This window comes from Gallus gallus, chromosome 7 (genome assembly GCF_016699485.2).
Source record: "Gallus gallus isolate bGalGal1 chromosome 7, bGalGal1.mat.broiler.GRCg7b, whole genome shotgun sequence".
Lineage (NCBI taxonomy): Eukaryota > Metazoa > Chordata > Aves > Galliformes > Phasianidae > Gallus > Gallus gallus.
In genome coordinates this window covers 30,859,208-30,883,230 of record NC_052538.1, presented here as the reverse complement: position 1 = coordinate 30,883,230, position 24,023 = coordinate 30,859,208, and the positions used below count along the sequence as shown (strand labels likewise).

Here is a 24,023-nt window from a genome sequence, read left to right as displayed (position 1 = left end):
CTTTTGTAATTACTCGAATGGGCATTTCCAGGTGCATTGCATATATTAGCAAGCAATTTCATTTTACTAATGAGTGAGAAGCTTTTAGTGTTTATTTCTTCATTGCCCTAATACTTACCTTATTAAAGTTCCTGATTTTTCTAACAGAGAAAAACGAACATTTCCCACTCATTTCTGCCTCGCTTTTCTCTTCTCCCTTACGCTGTCCTTGAAAGAAGGAGAGTTAAATTACTTACTGGCCGGGGTTAGACCAGATTGAACAACAGGGGAGAGAAACTTTGAGGGGGCTGCTTGGTGTACTTTGATAAACCCTCAGTGCCAGCCCTCCCCTGCTAAGCTGCCCAACCAAGCACTGTTGAATTGAAGCCAACCCCTTAGCTGCCAGGACCTCGGGGCTGTTTTAAGCTCTCTTGGGGTACCCAAGGTGCCCAGTTCTGCACCCCATTGCCATCCCTTAGCTTTCATGTGCACTTTCTGCGCTTCCTACGGATCTCCCATCCCGCTGCCGAGCAGCATTTATAATACATGCACCACATCCCTTTACCACATACTAGCCTCATTTTCAGATGAGTTGTTTATTAGCGTTATTACAAACAGGGCTCTTCATCTTCTAATAAGCGGTGCTGCAGCCACCGTGATCCTGCACGAAGCCTGTAAGGAAGCACTTGTTTCACTAAATTACCCTGCAAATGTCAAACTTGCTCTGTATTATTAGCTGTACGTCTTACATCCTCTTTATTAGGATTTTGTGTCTTGAGGGTGCCCTGTGGCGTATAGATTTTTTAAACTACAAACCAGTGTCATTTCACTGTTTAAAGGAACATTTAATTAAACTGGATTCATTACTTGCATGGGGCAAGTTAAATGAAAACTAAATAGATGGGATATGATTACGTGTTATTAAGACGAGCGACTGCTCCAGAGACCAAACTCTTTTAACACAACATTAAGCGGAGCTCATTCCATATGCACAGGTTAGCTCTGCCCTGCGAGGGGAACATATTTCGAGATCAGCAGAGTGGCTATGGGCACTGAACAGCTTTTAACAAAATGCGTGTTTTAGGGAGGAACACTTTTCTGAGCTAGACTTCAATATGCTAATGGCTGAAATCAAAGTGTCCCACTGATTCTAGGTAACCTTTTTAAAATTAGCATTTTTATAATATCAGATGGAGGTAAATGATAAGATTGGCTTTATTTATTATCTCACTAGCTATAGAGTAGCAAAGGGCCACAGTCAGTATAAAAACAAAATTAGAAGCATTTCTTAAGCTTGAGTCATTTGGTCACATCATAAATTTTAATGCTTTCTAGGAAAGTAAAAGAGGAATAGCAATTAAAACTCTGTTACACTTTTTTTGATTCCCTGCTCCTTTTGTGTTGGTACAACCAGGAACTCACTGATATGTTTAAAAGAGCACTCACCAAATCTGGAAGGATCTTAAGTTGATCTCTGAATTCTCACTGCACTGATGTCCTTCTACATCCCCAGTGTTCTCTGTGGCTGTGAGCCCCCAAAGCCTTCAGCAGTGATGTGGCATATGGTGGGTGAAAGCTGCAGTTTTGGATATGAATCACAGCCATCTCACTGTACATTTACTGCTGCCCTGAGGCTGGGATTGCTTTTGGTGTTTTTGCCTTTCTTTTGGAGCAGGGGTGAGGGTTTGGATGAGCATCGTTTCATGGCATTGGCTGGGTGGCGAATGGTCCAACAGGTCAAAATGCATGGAGACTAGTGGGCAATATTGCTGGTAGGTGGATGGTTGGACTAGACGATCTTAGAGATCTTTTCCAACCTTAATGATTCTATGATTCTATTCTGTGAGACTTCAACCCCTTTCCTCTGGCCCAGGCCGCTGATCTACAACCCTGAGCCTCTTCTGAGGCTTCCTCTGAGGCAGAGGTACGTGTCTTAGATAAAAAAAACTGAAACACCACTCACCTATAGCCATATATACATGAGAAACTAAGCTGTAGCACCTCTTATTTTAACTAAAAACCAAACTGAAAAAAATCCCACGGTTTTGGAGCAAGTTTGCCTTCCAAATGGAATTGTAATCATCCAGAGGTTGAGCTTAACCAGCAGTAACTCCTGGGCTTATTTTGTTAGCACAGGCAGCCCTTGGGGCACATCAACATGGCTTGGAGGTGAGCTGTAGCCAACACGGTAATGAGAAGGGAAGTAATTAGCAGGGCTGGTGCAGGCAGATGGGAGATGGGAAAGCTGTGTCTGCTGCGAGGGAGCCTTTTATATATGTTGGCCTGGGATCTACAGCAACGCATGATGAATGACCCTACATGTCCATAAGCCATTTGAACAGGAAACCACAGCATCTGTGTCCCTTTCCTGGCTACAGGGAGGTTGTACCCTCTCTATAAATCATGCCAGAATGAGGTTTTCCTGGGTAATTTGCATTACCCTTCTCTGTCATGTGGGCCAGCTCCCCAAGGGTTTACGTCAGCTGCCCAGCTCAGGAGGTTTACCTGCAAGACAACGAATCCAAAACTCCTCTAGTCAAATCGGGATCAGGTCCTTACACTTCTCTTCCACAAATAATGCTCTGTCCTTCACATAAACATAAATAAATAAAATCATTTGCTATTTTTACTGCAGGTGCATCTAAAACCACCAACCAAGATGAGGACTCAATTGTGCTACGCACTATAAAAACAAACAGTAATCCCCGAAGAGCTTTTAAAGTCAGGAACTGATAGCTTAGTTCTCCTATGAAGACCAGGCACTGTGAATCTTTAAAATATATTTCTATGCAGAGCAGAGATGGCTGTTCTGCTTTCATTCCTTTTTGTTCCTGATAGCAAGCAGAAAGTGCCTAACACAAAAGCTCGAGTGTGACTTTGTAACTTGAATCCCCGAATTTGTGTGCAAATTCATCCAGACCCAGCCACTGACTCCCAAGCAGTAATTTCCTTCTGAACCAGGAAAATGAAGAGCCAGGCAATGCTCATTATTTAAAACCCAGCTCCACAGTGCAGAGACGGCTGTGGCAGGCTTCCTAGTTAGAGAACAGCAATCCCAAAGCCTTAACATCAAAGCACGTTAATGACTTCCTGATACTGCATGGGATTCACAGACGTGCCCAGAACAATCATTTTTAGAGCAGTTTGACTCCTGAGCTCAGCTTGGTACGTTTTGAAGCAGTTTGTTCTAAGCAAGTCATGTTCACTATCCCAGCCTGACACAAAGCCTGATGGAAAAATCTGTGATCGATTATAGCAGCAGGACAAAGAGATATGATAGGGAAGCAATGCAGAGGAACAGATATCCATCACTGGTTTGCAACGAGCCCAAAGACTACAGCTGTGGTGTTACAGAATTTGTAGGCAGCGTAGCACATCTCTTCGCTGTGTGTAGGTAAACACTCTGGGCTGCAGTTAGTTTGTCTTACAGACAGACTGATTTGGTATGAAAAGTGGATTTTGAAGCATGGATTTTGCTGGAAGGGAACAAAATAAACCATTGTTTTGTTACCTTGAAAATGGTGTAGCCCGTAATGAGTGTTTGTGGCTGTTTCACAGCTGCTTATTGTGGTTATTTTTAAGCTTCAACAATTTCTTTTATATCTACCACTTTTAAATGATTGCGTATGAAGTACACGGTGGAACAAATTTGTATTGGCTATGAACTAGCAGAGATGATTAACAAACTCTTTAATGTCGAGTTCTCCTTCTTCTTGTTGCTGGACAAGATCAGACTTCAAAGCAAATTAAAAATGTGAGGCCAAATGCTGACTGCAATGTGGGCACCAGAAATCTCCCTGTCAGCCTCAATAAAAGCAGGTGTAAGCTTTCAGTGTTAGTCCAGTCAATTCAATTCTCATGTCTTTCCGTCTTTATCTAATCTAATATATAGTCACGAGATAAATTACGGGAGCGTATGATAAATTACATTGCTATTCATTGCTGGCAAGATCACCTATATTCCAGCCACTAATTCATCTCCGACAGGATCCACAGTAATGTACCTGATCCTCAAAATAGCCTCTAAAAATGTTGTTTTCTTTAAGAAAACAAAGAAATTAATTATGATGGCAAATATTCTGTTTATCCTCACCAGAAGAAATATCTCATTGCCTCCTCTGCAGTATCACTCTGCTATAAAATATCAATAACTATTTGTAGCATTAAGATACTAGGATCTTGTATTCTATTCGAGTTGGAAAGTAACACTATGAGATTTAAGGATTTCACATTGGGAATGACAGCATCAAAGGATGATATGTGTTAGGTTTAGGGCAATCAAAGAGTCATTAATTTGGCTGTTTGCTTATTGGTTGTGAGGCTGTTTTTGTTTATTGTTTGTGGGGGTTTTGGGTTTGGCTTGGTTTGGTTTTGGGTGTTGGGTCTTTTTTGGCTTGAGGCCCAAACATACAAAACATTCAGAATACATAAAACTGAGTAAGAAATCTGTAACATGCCATGTTCATTTTTCCAGTGCTTATTTAGAGCAGTTCACTGTTCTTGAATAACATCACCATTCTGAGTGTTACAACAGGACCACCCTGAGCCCACAGGTCCATGCATCTCATCCTCATTCACCTGGGAGTGGAAAGAAGAATGAAAGAAAAAGTGGGAAGATACTGTCAAACCCATCAGATCCAGCTCCACCTGTCATACAGATTCTGGTGGGTAGCAAAGGCCATTGGTGAAGTGCTTTTGAGGTGCAAGGAAACTCTGAAGACTTGGGGGGAGCAAGGCAATGAAGGCTGACTTTACATGTTGTAGGAGAGCCACTCATCATCAGTAGTGTGATAGAGCACTAGGACACAGGTAGGACTGCAACACCAAAGCTGGTCCCAAGCACTCATTCCCATCACTAGTCCATGCTGTGGAATATGCTGGGCCAGTGATGGGCACCAGGCCTCATCTTGAGCCACCCTTTGACCCCAGACCCGCATCCCACCTCTTGCAACAATGAGGAAAGCATCAATCAGACAGTAATGTTGGCCAGAGGAGACGTGCTAATGCCCACACCCAGTGCAGTGCCAGCTCCAATATTTGCTTTCTGCTTCTCGGTGTATTTGCTTCCACTGGGGACAGCCACCGTAAATCTCTGTGAAATGGTGCTGAAATCCAGAACAGCTGCTGAATCTCATCCAGGAGACTGCTGCACCTCAGCAGTTTGCATATCAAGATTTAAAGCAATTTGGGACATTTTGACATGGAAGATACTACTGATGTGAAAAGATGATCACCAAATTCACAGCAAAATCAGTTTTCAGTCCCATGAAAACACAAGCAGTACTTCAAGACAGAACATGTATTGAAGAATGATGAGAAAACCCTGCCTTGCTGGTGGGAGGAAAGTTTTCCAGGTCATTTTAGGGAGGTGAAGGCTTCACCCTACTGTATTTAGAAGTCATTGAAGCATAATGCTTACGTGCAGCTAATTAGACACATTGCTATAGGCAGCAGAGAAATATAATAGACAGATGCATTCAGTTAGCCAGATCTCCCTTGGTGTAACGAGCTGAAGTCAATTACGGAGTTAAATTGGGAAAGGTTTGACCTGATGTCATTTATATCTCGAGTCATAATTAACACTTAAAGTTCAACTCTGTGGCAATTTTCTTTTAATAACACTTAAAACGTATATAGAGCTCAAAGAATTGCATAGACATGATGAAGGATGGCTTGAGTGGATGCCAGGATTTCAACTCTTGTAATTAATCCTCAAAACACCTTTCCAAGGCAGGTAACATCATTTCTCTTCAGTTTCTCCTTTGAAGAGAACAGGCCCAGTGCCTCCCCAAAGTCCTGGAGATGAGGTCTGAGGCTTTTCAGTTGTGAAACCCAGTGAGCTCCCATCTTTTTTGCCATGTTATATTTTTAAATTCTAAGATTATGGACAAATTACTTGTCCAATGGCCTGTTGTTTTCCAATTAGGAGCTAAGCAAATAGAGAGAAAAAAAATCTTCCACAACCACAGAGTTTGCTTCTCAGTCTTTCGTGTAGATGGAATAGGAATGGTGCCGGGAGAAGAAATGTGCTCTCAGGCTGAGAACTTGTAAGCTGAGCTTCATCTCATTGCAGATTTTTATGGTCAAGATATAACTCCCTGAAAAGCAGGGCTTTAAAATGGAAGTGCTGACAAAACTTTTAAACTACAACAGTGGAAATGGCGCCGCAATAATTTATAATCTACAGGCAGCTCTTGGATTTATTATCGCAATGACAAATGCACTGTCATTGTTAATAGGATATTTCCCAGCAAGGACTTCTTGTTATGCAAGCCAGGTTCACTATGTCATGCAGCATGATAGCAATAAAGTCTACAAGAATTTGTAATGAACTTCAATTACTAATAGATTATGGTTAATGGGAAATATGTGCAGTAAAGATATGGGTTTTTATATGCGCCTTCTGGTACTCTACAAGGCAATGATTTATGCTACAATTTATGTTAACATTCTCCACTTCGAAAAAAGCTTAAATTGGTGGAAAGCCACTCCATCCATAACAAATATTTAAGATAATTTTGCACATCATGTAAATGAAGATGTAAAATTAGATATTCATCCATTTCATTTTAGCATTTGTATTTTTATTAAAAATGAAGACTTTGCCCTACTGTGTAATGACATTAAAAATCCTATCATGGGCTACAAGCATGAATTACACTGATGTGGAAATGGCGACAGCAACTGAGCTGTAAGTGCATTTGTTCAATTTGCTGTTGTAATTAACAGAGCAGCGAGAATATTTTCCTAGGTATGATTTAAAGGCACAGTCCTGAAGCTGCTCACACAGATGTATGTGATGCGGGAGGGATGTACCTGAGAAGACTGGGTTCCTTACTGATGTGTCTTTAACACAAGCTGCCTGAAGCCTTTTGTGTTTCAGTCTGCTTTATGACAGTGTAAGGCCATCGCTCTTAGCAAACCTGTGCAAAAAACATATAAATACACCCCATAGGTATAAATGCAGCTTATAGGTGTGTGAGCAAGGCAGACCTGGCCCACTGGCCCCCATGGGTTTGCAAAGAGTGAGGTCTGGAAACGTGCCTTTAGAAGAGAAGGCTGCTGGCTGAGATAAGGTGGGCTTTTTGAGAGGAAAGCAGCTAATCCATGTGGAAAGCATGCAGGTAAGATCAAAACTGCCATACAAATCCCAGTCTGCTTTGGGGTTGGACTCCCCAGGCCTGCTCTGGAGTAGCAGCATCGTGCTGTGCAATTCAGGGTGATGCTCACATGAAGATGTGGTACCTCAGGCTATTAGGGAGGTATTTGAGAGATGAACAAAGGAGAAATTTATAATTTTTTTTTATATTAAAATGAATATAAAATTGACTTTCCCCGCACTCATTTCCTACTAAATAATACTGGCAGCATTTACTTCTTGGAGATGTGTGTGTTACAAATGTAAAATTAAAAACAATACATCCCTTAAGGTTTCTTTTGTAATTCAGTCTTCCCTCAGCCCAATAGAAGCAGCCGCCTATGCAGAATGAACTTCACTGCATTTTCCCCCTTTTTTCAATGAAGTTCTCCTCAGAACTGAAAACCATGGCTGAGGATCCCGCAGTGTGGAGATAAGGAGTTTTCCTCTTCAGCCTGGGGTGACAGTGCCATTTCCCCAGTGAAATCTGCTTTGAAATAAGGCCCCATTTAATGGCACGCACCCATCAGGCACTCATTTCTCATCTTCTAAATCTCCTTTCCATTTCTCTTTTTGTTCATATCCTCCTCTCGTCTCTTCAGAACAACAGAGTGTTGTTTATCTTCTTTTCCTGCTCAACCATGAGGTGGGACCATTCCCAGATTTTCAGAACAACCTTCCCCAGAAAACTCTAAAATGCTTTGTTTCTGTCATTCTCAACCTCTGCAAAATCACAGAACGGGCCGTGCAGCCGTTGTTAGCTGTTGTTGTTAGGCTTTTTCTTTTGTTATGGCATCCCAGGGCCTCCAAAAGACACATCACTTCTGCCAGGGTCGGTGTGGCAATATGCAGAGGTCACTGCCTCCACGAGCACCACTTAGAAGAGGTCGTTGACACAAAAGAGCTATGGAAATAGCTGCAGCTTTAATTTGTTTTCCATTAGAGATGCGTGCAGGAATCTGTCCTAATGAGAGATTTTCTTTCTATCCCTTTCTGGCACATCACTGTAGCAGCTTATAGATGTACCGAGGTCTCCTAATGCAGGAATCTGTGTGAAAGTGGCAATAGATATTACTCTGTTCAACAGCTGAGAAATGCTGTGGAAATGTTCTAAAACACACTGGAATTAATATTTGATCACTCGGCAAAGTGTGCGTTTCAAATAATTCACCCTAAAATGAACAGAAATGGGTATTAATGTCTGATGCATTCTCCTGTAAATCACCTCGATTCTTCAATAATCTACATTGTATCAGGAATACATATGTAGAAATAAAACATTATTTCATGCCACTGAAGCATTAGCTAAAGTACACCGTTCTCACACTGAAGCAAACTCTTTCAGTGGCAGACATCACAACTATCCCCCTGGATACACCAAGCATTCAGACTATTAAAGTCATCCAAGCGGCTGTATTGCATTCCACTCTGCACTGCACCTCGTAGAGAGCACTGCACTTCCTAAAACCATGAAAGCATTCAGCAAAACAAACACATTGATTACCAGAGCAGAGACAGCCCCAGAGGGTGAAGAGGCTGGGGAAGAGAAGTACCTTTTGGTGGACATCTTCTACCACGTTCTGGATGGATTGACCTGGTGTGATTCCACTGACGAGGAAACAAATCCCTCTGAAATCTGTCACTTTGGCTCCAGGGTTTATTTTTACGTCTTCCGAGTCACAAAGGTCAAAACTTTAGCACGGCCCTTTGCAGGCAGGCTAGTTATAGGCCACAACCAGAAAGTTGGTGTTTTTAACAAAAAATAAGAAAAGGCCCCCACACAACAGCAATAGCTGATTCATAATCAAGGCTTTGCACCAGTGAAAGGCTTTGCACCCTCAGTAAGTTTGCAGATGACACCAAGCTGGCTGGAAGTGTTGATCTGCCTGAGGGTAGCAAGACCCTACAGAGGGATCTGGATAGGCTCGATAGCTGGGCTGAAGCCAATGGGATGGGATTCAACAAGACCAAATACTGGGTCCTGCACTTTGGTCACAATAACCCCAGGCAACGCTACAGGCTTGGGGCAGAGTGGCTGGAAGACTGTGTAGAGGAAATGGACCTGGGGGTATTGATTGACGCTAGACTGAACATGAGCCAGCAGTGTGCCCAGGTGGCCAAGAAGGCCAATGGCATCCTGGCTTGTATCAGAAATAGTGTTGCCAGCAGGAATAGGGAAGTAATTGTCCCCCTGTATTCAGCACTGGTGAGGCCGCACCTTGAGTACTGTGTCCAGTTTTGGGCCCCTCACTGTAAGAAAGACATCGAGACCCTGGAGTGTGTCCAGAGGAGGGCAACAAAGCTGGTGAGGAATCTGGAGCACAGGCCTTATGAAGAGCGGCTGAAGGAGCTGGGATTGTTCAGTCTAGAGAAGAGGAGGCTCAGGGAGATCTTATTGCTCTCTATAACTACCTGAAGGGAGGTTGTAGTGAGCTGGGGTTCAGCCTCTTCTCTCGTGTGGCTAGTGATAGGACTAGAGGGAATGGCTTCAAGCTGTGCCAGGGAAGATTCAGGCTGGACGTTAGGAAATACTACTTCTCTGAAAGGGTGGTCAGGCACTGGAATGGGCTGCCCAGAGAGGTGGTGGAGTCACCGAGCCTGGTGGTGTTCAAAGAGCGTTTGGATGTTGTGTTGAGGGACATGGTTTAGCGGGAACCATTGGTGAAGGGCGAATGGTTGGACTGGATGATCCTGTGGGTCTTTTCCAACCTTAGCGATTCTCTGATTCTATGATTCTATGAAATCCACTTGCTCAGGTTGGTCGTTAACAACCCTATGCCATGACCACCCTCAGTTGCTTCCATCTTGCAATACCAGTATGGACCCAGTACCCAAAGTGTTTTTACGGCCCAGCCTTAGGATCAGGCCCTCAGCATGTGTAGCTGCCATATATATGAACCACAGGGAAAGGACTCTGCTGTTGCAGTATCATAAGAGTAAAGTGAAAATACAGCAAGGGGAAAGCAGTGCTATCACACGGAGCTGCACACAGAGGCAGGAGCAGGGTGAATGTCACACATGCTGAAGGTTTGGGTCACCTTTGTGGTAACTGAAGGCACGAGATCTTGAAGTCAGAACAAACTTAAGATACTCTCAAGACATTCAGCAACCACACAAGCAGTTGGTTGTTTCAAGCCTCCAGTCTTGCAAGTGGCACTGAGAAGCTGTAATTTGTGTACTTCATTTGCTGAGAGTTTTTAAATGCATATGATATAATCATGTATAGTTCTTGATTATTTCTTATCCATCAGCCAGAGGAAGTGGTCTGGTTTCTGCAGTGTTTGAGCTGATGATCCAAGTTACATCTGATTATACCATATCCACATGATAAAACACAATTTACTGCTGAGTTACACATTCATAGATTAGTACAGAATTAATCTCACTTTTAAAGATCACTTATAACAGCAGATGTTAGTAATGATTTCTTAACAGACTCCAAAAAATAAACTATGTGGAAGTAAATTGAACCATTTGTAAAGAATATATATATATACATTTTTATCTACTTCAACTCTTAATATTTTGTATCTAACCATTTGCTTTTCTTAATTCAGGGCTCAATCATTATTACACTCATGCTGTTATTAAAAATCACCTTCCCATTTCTGTTCTCACTGCATCCAGGCTTTCTTAATTCTTCCAGTACCTGGTGCTTTAGTTCAGGAGGAGCAGTTTTTGAAAACTCATAGGTTTCCGTCAAGAAATCCAGCAACAGCTCCCCATCGTTGTCCCCTTCAGTAAAGCAGCAAGTTATGTCCATGTGGGATGGGAGCTCATACACCTTGTACTTCAGCCCGACTGAATCCAGAATCCCTTTGATATTAGCAGAGGACACGTAAGTGCAGAGGTCATCTGTAGGAAAGGAAGACCCATACTTCCTCCAGAGCGTTTCCCAGCCACTGGTTTCTGAGGGATAAACCATCAGGAAAACGTTCAGGAAAAACACTATTTGAACAAATGTTGATGACCTGTTTCTTTTTTCAGCTGTTGTCTGCACTGCAAACTGGGGCTCCCAGAGTTAGGACACAAGCCTTGGGGCACAGTGGAGGCAGTTGCTCCCTCTGGGTCAGGGCTGTGGGAGGCACCAACCTGCAAATCCAGCACCTTTTGGTACTCACAGTCTTCCCTTTTCCATGTCCAAAGTGTTCCAACTCTTTTCTATGTATGTATGCAAATGCAATGGCCTGTATCCCTCAAGGACCTCCTTCTGTAGTCTATGTATTAAGCACTAGCTATTCAGTGATATCTTCTTGAATTAAACCATTCTCTATGTTTCTGTGTCTGTTTGGAAGACCAAATCCTCTCCCATTCCCTCATCCAATTACTTTGTTGATTGATCTATGTGAGAGCTTCACTAAAAAACATATTGTCAGTAAACTGTCTACTTGCTACATTAAATACATGGGGTGCAAAGCCCTGGTCACATTAACCATGCAGTTGACACGTGGTAGAGAAAATTATTGGAATAGTCAGAGCCTGGAATGAAGCTGCACCATACTCTTTTAGCCTTCACTCACAGACATAGTCACATGCTGTGGGGTATAGGCAGCATGCATCCCAGGCAGTCCTCCCAGTGGTGCCAGAAGGATGCTTAGGCTGTGTATTATTTGGGCTGTACAAAGATTTCAGGGACATGGTTTAGTGAGGATGGTGATGTTGGTTTGACAGTTGGACTAGATAATGTTAGTGGTCTTTTCCAGCCATAATGATTCTATGATTCTGTGTTTCTATTATTCCAGGATGATGGGGCAGGTAGGAAAAGGATCCTGCAATCACCTCCAAAAGAGCCCATACAAGGACCCCCCTCTTCTAAAGGTATGTTTTACAAAGAAAACCATGCGTAAGCTGAAAACTCCCTAGATATGTCTTCACTTCTTTGTTTTCCCTCACCTAGGATCTGTGACTCAGCATTTCTGCTATAAATCATTTATAAAAGGATCGCCCAAATTGACTGGACAGGATGAAAATACCTTTGAGCCTAATGAGCAGGTCTTGAGAGTTATGACTATAAATCTCCCTAACTGCTAAAACCAATTGCTTGGCACTTTTGCAAATGCTTTATCTGCAAGCAGTTATTTACAGTCAAATAAACAGTTTGGTGTTTAGAAGGGCTACGATATTTTCTTTCACCTGGTGGAAATTGAATGCAGAGCACTAATAGCAGAAAATTTGCTGGTGTCAGTGTTGTATGACTCAGTGCCATCTCCGAGCTGAGCAATTATACACTACCTGAACAAAGCATTATTATAATAGCTCTCGATAGGCTCAGCATATGGCACTACTTTTGTTTTCAAGGCGATGTAAACACATTTTTAAAATGTGTTAAAAATAACACCATACAGCTCTTGCAACTTGCCTGCTGTCCCAGCGTGGATGGAATAGGCGGCACTGCAACCTCCACCAAGTGACCAAGCCCTCTGCTATCAATCCTATTCCCAGAATGTTTTTTAATTAACACATCCTAATGTGTTTGTGTTGGAAATTGCACTACCTTCATTTTTTTTTAAACGAGCTTTGTTCTGCTTATCTTTCATTACCTCTTTTTGTTTCGGTGCTCATTTTGGTCTTCCTTACTTTCTCTATACAATTATTTTCCTCAAGGTTTTCCTTTCTCCCCAGCATTTTCCACTCCACATTCTGACCTCTTGCTATAGTCTACACATTTCCCCAGACACACTGCCATGTCCCACTTTAGTGAGACTAATTCTGATTCTCAAAGGGTGCCTATTCACCAATTGCACCTGCAGAGGAAACAGCCATTACTGGGCACTTGTGTTTATAACTTCCTCTATCTGAACACAGAAAAGTTGAAATTATTCATGCAACCATTGGGCATCGTGCGTTGAAGGTGTGAGGAGGAGAAATAGGAGGAATGATACAACAAGGAACCACCTGGCCAGAGAAGATGCCCAATAAATTTCATAAACTCAAATTTTTAGTGACATTGATTTTGAATAGACGCACGTTCCTCCCTGTATTCTCGTTTCATGAACATCAAAAGGGACAGGTTAAGCAACTGAAAAAGAATTTCAATGGTAGGGACCTAATTAGCAATAAACTGATATTATAATCTATTATTGTTACTCAAAGAACAATAACAGTAACAATAACAGTAACTCGGATCATTTAAGATTCAGATTTCTTGCAGCAAAATGCTTGAAAACACTCTAAAGCAAAATCATTTTAGAGAAAAACAAGTCAGAGAAGTGCCATTTCTCTGTGGAAACTTCATGAAGGCAAAGACAAAAAAGAGAACTCCATCAAATACGTTTCAGATTGCAGATACGGCCAAATTCAATAAAACTGCTTAAATCTCTGAGAAAAACATCAAACAAACAAACAAAAAATACTGTTTTCCACCCAAAAGAGCTACATGAAGGAGACACGTAGTTTGAGAAGAAAATGAGCCACATGTGCTCCAGCAGCTGCTGTACAGTACAGCCGAGCCCTGCACTAGCCATTTGCTTAAGGCTGCACGTCTCCAGGAGCAAGACAGTGCCTTTGGCATTGAAAACCTTTGGCAGAAAACAGCTGCAGCAGGGCCTGAAGTGGCTCTTGCTCCATCACTGGCAGAGCTGCAGGACAGGGAAGGGAAAAAGGTGAGAGAAAGGTGTTTTGTACCCACAGAGTGGGCTTAGGGCTCACAAAGCCTTCAGCTTTCACAGTCTGCAGCATGGAGCTGTGCAGGTATAGACAACATACAGATTTCTGTAGATGCAGGTGAACGGGCACTGTTTATTCCAGTTTCCCTCTATAGGCAATAAAGGATATTGCATACAAAAATACCCATTACTTTCTGGGAATCCCAGAGGTCCCGTGGCTCCTGCCCTACTGAACACGTCATGGAGTGGCTCTCACCTGACACCAGGATGATGAGGAGCTTTGCCTGTGCAGCCAGGAGGCTGTGGAAGTACCGGATAATTGCAGGGATGTCTTTCACGTAGTACAGCATCTGGGAAGAGCAGAAATGCTTACAGAGACATGGGGAGGCCCTGGAGAACACCATAACTGGTACCACAAGGTAAAAGGAGCCAACAGGAGCAACCCTGGCCTGCCCTCATATTCCCCCGCACAAAGCTCATGTTTGTTCATTAATCTGAGATTAAAAGGCTCGCCTTCCTTAGCTGCAAGGACAGCTTGTAATGGCTTCAGTATACTTGGAAACATAAAGGCAATTTCACAGAGAGGACAGGGGTCTTTGGAAACGCTAGTTAAAATGTGTTTTCAGTTGACTGCTGACCGCAGCCTGGTTAATAGGACCACTGTGCTCAAAGCTGTTTTTCTGTAGCTCATCTTTCATTTTTGCAGTTTACTTCTGCTTAAGTACTTTAAATTACAGGGAAATAAACTCACCTTTCTTCCCTCAGGGTGGATAATGAGGTCACATACCTCGTGCTTGCTTTAACAGCCAAACCTTTGACAACTTTTACATTGTTAACTTTTACCTGAATCATGTGAATGAAGTCCCATTTTTGAGACTTCTTTTCTGCCTTCATTCGACTTTCATATTCATTAGCTGTCTCCTCATGCCAGGTAAACTTCACATTGTCGAGGTTTGAGGTTGCAGCCACACGTTCTGAAATATGGGAGAAGACAGGACAGAGTTAACTCAATTGCAAATACGGGATTAATCTCTATTCAAAGCCTTAATACATTCAGAAGTCATGTTTAGGCAGAGGGCTTTGTTACCAATTTAACACAGCAATGGCATTCTTAAAATCTTGAACCTATGTGTGAGAAGGGAGCTGTCCAGCTCTTTGTATGGTGAAGTCTTAAGAGTACTTGATGTTTCCTCTTTGCACCCTCATTTGGTGTCCTTATCTGATAGAAAAAAAATAAACCATGGCTGGTTCAAGCAGCATTAAAAGATGTTGGTTGGGACAAACACCAACAAGGCCCCTTCACTGAGGTGTCACGCAACACCCACATGGAGGAACAGAAGCTAAGCTGTGCCAAAGGGCTTTCCAGATCTGACTGAATAAATACAGGATCTTGAGGATGGAGGAATGGATTCGAAGCATAAGTTATACTAATGGGCCTGGCTCCCCACGGCATTTTGTTACTTTTATAGGAGCAAACTGTGGGATGATTTTGTATTTTAGGAGACGCTGGAATACAAATGTCCATCTGCTGGCATATGGAGCTCATCTTGTGCTCCTGCTTAGGGCTTAGAACTGCTCCAGGACAAAACTAGCCCTGATGCAATTCCTATGCTTTGCTGGAGTTAACATAAATTTAAAACTTAAATGGCCCAAAGGCAGACTGAGCCTTAGCTACAGAACACATGTTCAAAACATGATTTGCTAACACCAGTGCCTTTACACTGCTAATCACAATGTTCCTCCTTTGGGCTGTGATTAGTATAAATCCCAGTCAGACAGATGAGAAATGCTCCATCAGTTCTTATCTCCCCTCTTTTATGGCCAGAAATGGAGCATCCCTTTCGGATGCTGCTGCTGTAACTCTGCTTGCTTCCATTTATCAGTCACTGGCCATAGCACCTGCAGTTCAGATTTAATTTGCTGCTTTAAACTTGGGCTTCCTTCAGCAGCAGTTCATATCACCATCACACATAATCTGGTGCAATCTGCTCCAGTTCGATTGTTATGCAGTCTGCAAGGAGACACTGGGAAGGAGAGTGAATTATGTGCCTAGGTAGGTTTTAAAGGCAAAAAATTTCAGAAAGGACAAACTCATTCTGATTATGGGAAGCTTTTGCCCAAATATTCATCTGAACCCAAGACATATCACCCTAACCACACTGAAAACTTCCTTAAATTTTATCCTCATTTCAACCTAGATTGCTGCCTTGGCAGAAGCCATCCACAGGCCCTTGGCTTGTGCCTCTGTACTGGGCTGGCCACAGTCGCACCATGTTGCTTAGGCAATGAAACCAAAACACAGGCCATAGTCACCAAAGGGCTTCACCCCAACACAGGCCAGGAATGAAGGAAAGCCACTGCCTGGCCACATGACTTTGAGAAGAGACTTCAGCCAATGACACTTCCTAAGAGGAAGCTCAGTTCGTCATCACTGCAAGTCCCAGGAAGAAAGTTTCTCTCATGAGCTTGGCTTCTCCTTTCCAAGGAAAAAGAAGCTGGTTAGGCAGAAAACAGAACTACGGAATCCTCAGAGGCACAGATAACTTTTCCAATTCTCCGTGGAAACAAGAGCTCAGAAACATAATTAATGATACCTACTGGGGACATGATTAATTACCAAATAAGAAAGTTTAAAGAAAGAAATTCAGATGAATATTTCATTTCTAGTTTAGCATAAAACTTAAAATAAGGACAGCATCTTATATTTTCTTTAACTTTCTGCAGGAAAGAAACTCACCAAAATGGAACAGGATTGCCAATTAATTGGTGGTAGAAGGTGAATCCAGGAAGGTGCAGCTCAAACTCAGCCTCACGTAGCCTATGGTCCACAGCCCAGACAGGACAGCAGAGCTATGTGCTAGTGCCCAGACTTTCTGACAAACAACAAATGCTCTATTGCCTATTCTTCACCATCTCAACCTTGACCAACATAAAAGCTACTGGGAAGTAATCTTTTCAGAGATCAAGTCCACATGATACAGAGACAGGTATCAAGAAATGATGCATTTCTGGGGATTATTGCTTTTTTACACCTTCATATTCCTCTACTTGCTTCACGTTTGGAATGGTCTTTTTTAAAGAACCTTAGCAAGAGTAGGAGTTGAAGATTTACACTGTGGTTTTATAATCTGATATTTTCTGGAGCATTTCCAGTAAGACAAACTGCTGATGAGGTTTGCATGTTAGCACCATGTCCATTCAGCAGCAGCTTTCTGGCAAGGCCATAATTACCTGCTAGTAAAGCCAGGTAGGTGCTAATGCAGCAATAAACCAGCAAGGTAATCAAACTGCTGGCTGATACTTAATGCTCAGTTTGTAGGGCAATCTAACCAAAACATATCTGCTTACACTCTGTCCTTGTGAAATGTTTTGGTTTCCTCCATTAACATGAGTCAGGCTGCCTGGCTGGTGTAAGGAAATGAGCTCTCAGCTCTTTGCAGCGTAAAAGACAAGGATTTTTATGAGAAAATGAATGCTGAGAAGCAACAATGGCAGGAAAGCATAAAACAGTGACTTTCTTAACTTTTAAGAGCTGATTTTCTGGCAAGAAAAGCTTTGAATGTGGAGTCATCCAGAGTTCAACTCTTTTTAATGCATTTAGAGTATTCAATGTAATTTTAATATATTTAATGACAAAATACCTTTGTACTTGAGGATTTGATCAGCACTTGGCTCTATCACCTCATTGTTGATGGCGACTCCTGGATAACTGGCTTGCACAGCTGAGATGATCTGCAGGTCAATCTCACCTAGGGAAGTGGCAACATTGCACAAGAGTTGAAAGCAAAGCTCAGGTAGATATTGTCTCCAGCACCACCCAATGGCCCTATTTTAAATCTGATGCATGGCGTTTAGGTTCAGAACATGTACCACATTGGTATATGTAGGTGCTTTGAATTCTCAACAGATCGCCACTGAGGGCTTTGCTCTAGCCATTGCCCTTGGACACTCCTCCCTGTCCACCATATAGGAAGCTCAGGGAGATGATGCTCCTGACTGAGGGACTATGTATGTCTTGTTCAAATGGCTTTCTTAGGGCACACTTCTGCTTATTCTGCTAAAATGTATGTAGGTGAAAAAGACAGTAGAAGAATAAATAAATGAAAAGAATAAACAGAAGCAGCAGAATGTAACGTGTACACAGGAGCTCAACCCATCATGTGTTCCTCCACGTGGAGGGTCCAGTTAAGCACTAAAAGCTCTCTGCCTGCTTCTGGCCCCAGGCCACAGGTCAGAACAAGATATTCCAACCCAAGGGTCTCGCATCTCATTTAGGCCTCAAGAATTTAACAGAAAAACCTAAGGAAGAGTACATTTTCAGACTTGTGAGTCTTTCATAAAGCAACTAATAACACCAAAATTTACTTGACATCTTGGCAGGCATGTTCTTTGAGGAAAGGGAAATTGAATTTCTGAAGTAGCAGAAGTAGCTGTGGCTTTGCTACTGCTGCACACCCAGTATTTCGTTGGCAAATCAGAGCTAAGTCAGTCATTTGCAGGCGGCCAAGGTAAACTCTGGGAAAGCAGAATTTGTATGTAACTACTGCAATCGTTTGTTTGTTTTGGTTGATTTGCCAGCTTCCTATAAAGTAGATTATCCCTTTGAAAAGGCTGTGCAGATCAGAATAAAAAAAAATGATTTTCCTGTTACCATATGTGGGTAGGTTAATATATCCCCTTCCACTCTTCTGTGGCCAAACCACCCCTGTATTGTTTTTAACCAAAAAAGCACCACTTTGATTCATAACTTAATCCACAGCCTTAATTGACTTCAGTTAGCTCTTTTATATGCAAACAAGTGTCCTGAGGCATTTTACAGTCAAATTTGCAGCAGCTTGCATTATCAACAATTTGGCAATTAGGCTATCCGAATTATTTAAACTCTCCAACACAATTACCTTTTAAAGGCTACCACTATGTTCGCCATTAAGTTTCTAATTAAACATTTTACGTAACGGGATAGTTTATAGCACAGTTGCTACTTTATAGCAGCATTGATGACTTTTAAAGGTACAGAGTGCTGCGCACTGGAGTGTGAACTTAATAAGGCAGAGGCTGTAGGCAAAGGCAGACACATTACACGGGCAAGGGTAATGGGATATGATGCTGCATTAAATGGTTTATTTTTTTTCTCACTGTGGAGAAAATTCACAGGACATGAAAAAGTGGGGAAAAAAACCTTTTCCTTCAATGCTGCCTCCCTGTGAAGTACAGGGGATGGGGCCACAGATGCTGGCATTAAGTTGGGGATCAGTCCTCTGGAGTTTGCTCCCTCCTGGCCCCTCAAGGACCTGCAGCAGGGACAAGCTTTGGGTCAGCCTTTACATTGCAAAATGAACATTGACACATTATTGACTCAACACCCTCCTTGCTAAACTGGAGTGCCCCTGATTAAGTAATTAAGCACCTTTCTAATTGAGTAAAGTGTTCCTGTTATAAACAGCATTTTATTGGCAGACAAGTGGTTTCCTTTGATTGGAGAGGAATGTTCCTTCTCTACCACACTGTCTATTTTGTACTTAACACCCACCATTTACATACAATCATTTTTACTTATTAGGAGAGATCAACAAAACTGAGATTAATCCTTGGAGATAGCATGACCAAAGCATTTAAAATAAACAAACTGTTCATATAGTTTGATGTCTTAATGGGCTGAGCAGAATTAGGAAATATAAACTTTAATTAAGAAGGAACTTAAGCGAGAACATAATGAAAAGAAGCCACTGTGAGCTGTTGGTATTGTTTTTCCATCTAGCTAACTTCAGCCTTTTTTCTTTTGATATTACAGATCCCAGTGAAGCCTGGTCAGCAGACACCTAGACCTGCAGAAGACTGAAATCAAACTGACCAGGAGCACCATGTCCTCTACATGGCCGCAAGGTGCCAGTTAGGGCAGATGGGGACAAGTATAACAAGGGGGGGATGGCTTTAAACTGAAAGAGGGGAGGTTTGGTTTAGATTTTAGAAAGAAATTTTTTACTCAGAGGGTGGTGAGGCCCTGGCACTGCTGCCCAGAGCTGTGTGGGTGTCTCAACTCTGGAGGCATTCAAGGCCAGATTAGGTGGGATCCTGAGCAGCCTGATCTGGTGTTGTCAGTCCTGTCCATGGGATCTTTAAGGTTCCCTCCAACCTAAGCCATTCTATGATAAGCACATGCAGGTAAGGCTGGAGGTGTCCCCAGCTGTGCCGTTAGCAGATGGCAAAGCAGAGGAACATGTGATGGCGACTTGGGCTCATGTTTGCCCCTGGTGTTTTGGGGCCAGTAACTGCAGAAGCAGCTTGTGCAGTGGCCATGGTCAGTAGACCATGAGAGTTACAGGGGAAAGTAATTGAAAGGAAAAATATAATATTCTGAGGAACCTAACACATGCTCTTAAGTAAGGGTTTTTTGCATGGAAAGCCAGTGGGGCAGTTCGAACCTCTCTGTCCTCAAAAAGTAATGTGGCAGAATGAGAGTTCATCCGGCTCTTCCAGATGACTTTTTGAGAAAAGCCTTTACTGCAATTTGTATAAAAGGGTAAAAGCATATCAATAGTGAAGCTGATAGCGTACCTGCTCCGCCACCGACACTTAGAATATTGAAGGCAGACTTCCCGCTTCCAGTACTGCAAAACAATTACAGACGTTAGGAGAGCTGACACCAGAGAGAGTTACACCTACTACACAAAGCACCGTGCCCTGTCAGCTTACCAGCCCACCATTACCTCGCCAGCAGGCCTGGCAGCTGCTGCTCCACAAACTGCTTCATGGTCTGGTGCTCAGTAGACTTGGCCAGGAAGACGTGGAAGCAGCGGACGTAGCGGCTGAGGTCTGTCAGCAGGCTCCTCATGGGGGATGCCATGATGGATCCGTGAGCTGCACAAAGCAGAGGGGGAAAAGAGCTCTGCTCCCATATCTGGTGTCTCGATCCAATTACTGGGGATGGTTTGACATATACCCAGAGGAAGATTTAGGCAACAAACGAGGCCGAATGCTATCCGATTGATTTATGACAAATTCTAAGCAACTAAGGAATGTGGGGAAGATGGGGAAGCTAGCGATAGTAATGAGAGAAATCCTAGCAAATGGTTTACAAAGCAGGGCTAGTCACCACTGGGGATGCAGCAATGTCTCGTTGGTCCATAGGGAGGCAGCAAGTTGGTTAGCCACATCTTGTTGATTTGCTCGGCAGTTTGGCAGAGGTAGTGCTCATTCTTCCTTGGAACATTTTGGGTTTTTATTCTCTCCCTATTGTCTTTTTGGTTGCCAGGGTGAGCAGTTTGTTGTCAGGGGCACTTCTGTTTGGTTCATCAGGACTTGCTTTAGTTGTCAGGGATACTTACGTTTTGTTTGTCAAGGGCAACAACGTGCCCATAGCACATGCCTCCCCTCCTGGGTAATTGGCAGTTGATCATGCAATTGTCACATGGTGAGCTGCTAGGTATGCACTCTGACTGCATGGTGGTCATCTCCTCTGAGATGACCCCCATAAGTCAGCTTGAATGCCCAAAAGAAGCAATAGCCATAAAGCTTTCTCCTGGTCTCTCAGCCACATACGTTTCTCTTACCACTGTGCTCATGGTAATCATTAACCCCAAAAGCTTGTCAAGCAGGTTATGTCTCAGATGGGTGCTGAACAACCTTTGAGCCAAAAATTGTTCCAACTTCTTACACTCAGAGAAGGAAAAACAAGCAATGGAGAGGTGCTAGATGTGAGGGTTTATCATGTGGCTGCATGTCGATGGCTGAATGAAGGACTTTGCTCCTGTCCATGTGGGATGTTGCAATAGGAGGCATAGATTGCAGCAGCAAATGGAAATATATCATTGTTAATTTCCACGCCAGCTTTTCTTTTGGCTTCACTGGCACAGGACACTGTTACAAGCCAGTGGAAGGCCTTCAGATGCTTGTTAAATAGAAACAAGCCCCTCATGCCTTGGAGGCACAGAATGCTCAGAAGGGCTGAGCTGGGTTAGCAGAGTGCATCGCATGTCTCCAGAGATGCTAGTGGATGCCTTTATTGCTTTTTTTGAACCTTTTGATGTTCTTAAAGGGGATGCTGGTGGTGGGGTTGAAAAAAAATAAAAACTGTAACAATGCACTCTGTATTTTTTAGTCCCTGTGAAGATAATGGCGCAATTCCCACAGGCAAAGTAGAGCTTTCCTGAAAACCACACAGGTTGATGGATGGATGTCAAGAGCCCTGGAACTGGGGAAGGCAGCATGGTTCCTGGACACAGCGGGAAGGACTGAAACCATAGCTTGTGGCTATCAGATCTTGCCCTCACCAGGAGGAAGAGGAGCCCTGCTCCTCCCTACAGGCACCATGCACGGGACCTGCCTGTGACTGCCATTGCTCCCCGCTTCCCCCTTCTGAGCCTCGCTGGTTATTTTTATTGCTCTCATTGGACTTCTCCTATTCCTTTTCAATGATAACAACAGCAGCCAGTCTTTACTGGCTGTCTTTTCTGCTGGTGCCAAAAATAACGTCCAGCTCATGACACGTGCTCTTTTTGCATCCCAAAAGCTGCAGCCCGGCACGTCCCAGAGGCTCTCACAGGAGGCATTCCCACTATTCCTCTTCTTCAAGGAACTACGTGCTGTTGCCAGAGCCCAAGCACAGGCTGTACTGTGCTGCTTGTTCAGCCAGAACAACTCCTCCTATGGACAGCCACCACAGCCAGACCCCTCCTTGTACCCCATCCCCTTCACAGAGCAAAGATGCTTTCTAGGACAGAATAGAAAACTGGATGTAAAAGATGCTGGAAGAACACGAGAACTCTGCTCAGTGCCAAGTGCTGGTGGGCACAGCACAGGAATGTGATGGGACCCCTGAGCACAGAGCTGCCAGCCTGCTCTGTGCGAGAAGCAGGGAGCAGCATCCCCATTTACCCAGCTGTCTCTCAGCTCACCTCCTTGCTTTTTGCTTTCAGTTCACAGAGAAGCTTCACTGCGTGCTGCTAAAATATTTTACGACCTTCAATCTTGAGAAAATACTTTGCTGTTAATGAGAGGAGATTGAGATAATCAACTTTTCTTGTCCAGATCTCTGTGCTTCCTGTGATTCAATTTGCCCACCCCTGGCTCTGCAGTCTCTAACAAACAGCTGAGATTCATTTTCACGTTATGGGCAGTTTAAGGAACTTGTCTAATTTATCTCATTATGTTTTTGGCTACCTGAATTTGCCCCATCTACTTCATTATGTGTTTTGCAGTTTGAACCACAGCTAGAGAACTTCAAAAGTGAGTTTAAAAAAGAGAGAGAGGGACAGAGAGAGGAAAGGATTGGGATTTGGGGTCAGACTGCTAGAAGCTTTTGGATGTTCATTTGGGTCTGTTCCCTTTGCAGGAGGTTTGAGGCTAGTTAGAGGGGGATGGTGCTGCTGGAAGATGCTCGTGCAGCCAATGAGCCAATGCCCGTGCCTGGTACTTACGTGATGGGACCCAGTGAGCAGCAGCTCCTTCGGTGCAGTGCAATGTCACTGTGCCGTGCTGCACTGCCTTCCTCTCCGTGCCTCTGGTCCCACCCCAGGACACGACGTTGCTGCTGGGAGGAGGTCCTGGAATGTGATTCTGGGCTGCAAGCACTGTGTGGGCTGAGCGGAGGAGTTTGGCTGCAACTCACATCTGTGCTGTCCCAGATCACCGCTGTTCACAGCCCAGTTGGAAAGGTCAGGGAAGAAGAGGTAGAAAGGGAAAACGAGGTCACATCAGGTTCCTCTGACCTGTTCCAACACCACAGCTGTGACTCTGTTTCTATGTCTATGTGTACAGTCTCTCTGAGACATCTCTAACATACTGGAGATTTAGGTCAGATGTTAAGAAGGCTGGATGTGGCTCTGGGCAGCCTGGTCTGGTGGTTGGCAATCCTGCACATAGCAGAAGGGTTGAAACTAGATGAGCATTATGGTCCTTTTCAACCCAGGCCATTCTATGATTCTATGAATAAACTCTTTACTCAGAGGGTGGTGAGGCCCTGGTACTGCTGCCCAGGGCAGTGCGCTGCCCCATCCCTGGAGGTGCCCAAGGCCAGGCTGGATGGGCTCTGGGCAGCCTGAGCTGCTGGGGGACAACCTTGTCCTCAGCAGGGGGTTGAACTGGATGATCTCTAAGATCCCTTCCAACCCAAATCATTCTGTCATTCTATGATCTCTGGGATCCAGCCAAGGCTGCAATGCTTGCTGCTTCACACAGCGTGCCTGGCACAGGGTTAGAGATCTAGGAACACCTTAATTGGGGTCTGGGTGACTGAGAGTCCCCACAAATCATAAATAGCTGTCTCAGTGTGCAGCACATGGTAATGTACAGTTTTGTTTACA

The 24,023-nt window shown here is 43.5% G+C and overlaps 1 protein-coding gene and 1 long non-coding RNA gene across 5 annotated transcripts in view; one reads left to right on the top strand and one right to left on the bottom strand.

The window, feature by feature from the left end:
- The window catches only part of LOC112532760, a 129,678-nt gene extending 106,535 nt beyond the window's left edge, over nt 1-23,143 (top strand). The window contains exons 3-6 of the long non-coding RNA XR_005861718.1: nt 11,860-11,935; nt 16,447-16,709; nt 19,514-19,605; nt 21,821-23,143. This is a non-coding gene — a long non-coding RNA (uncharacterized LOC112532760). The remainder of the gene's footprint in view (nt 1-11,859; nt 11,936-16,446; nt 16,710-19,513; nt 19,606-21,820) is intronic.
- HNMT (histamine N-methyltransferase) lies at nt 6,542-23,225 on the bottom strand. 4 transcript variants are annotated; one of them, XM_040703494.1, is made up of 7 exons: nt 23,139-23,185; nt 20,416-20,580; nt 20,278-20,330; nt 17,364-17,471; nt 14,566-14,696; nt 13,979-14,072; nt 6,542-11,026 (listed from the first exon to the last, which is right to left on the bottom strand). In XM_040703494.1, exons 2-7 carry the CDS (start codon nt 20,424-20,426, stop codon nt 10,671-10,673), a joined length of 753 nt encoding a protein of 250 aa, XP_040559428.1. In that variant the 5' UTR covers nt 20,427-20,580; nt 23,139-23,185; the 3' UTR covers nt 6,542-10,670. The 4 variants fall into 4 exon arrangements, with proteins under 4 accessions (XP_040559428.1, NP_001264802.1, XP_040559429.1 ...); NM_001277873.2 differs by having other exon boundaries at nt 20,430-20,580; XM_040703495.2 differs by lacking the exon at nt 6,542-11,026 and adding an exon at nt 13,168-13,695 and having other exon boundaries at nt 20,430-20,580.
- Nucleotides 23,226-24,023: the final 798 nt, after the last annotated feature.

Coding starts and splice junctions, on each gene's coding strand:
- HNMT (NM_001277873.2), bottom strand. CDS start 20,566: ATGGCATCCCCCATGAGGAGCCTGCTGACAGACCTCAGCCGCTACGTC. Junction 20,331..20,429: donor CTGCCAGGCCTGCTGGCGAG/GTAATGGTGGGC, acceptor ATTGTTTTGCAG/TACTGGAAGCGGGAAGTCTG. Junction 11,027..13,978: donor CCTCATCATCCTGGTGTCAG/GTGAGAGCCACT, acceptor TTTATCCCTCAG/AAACCAGTGGCTGGGAAACG.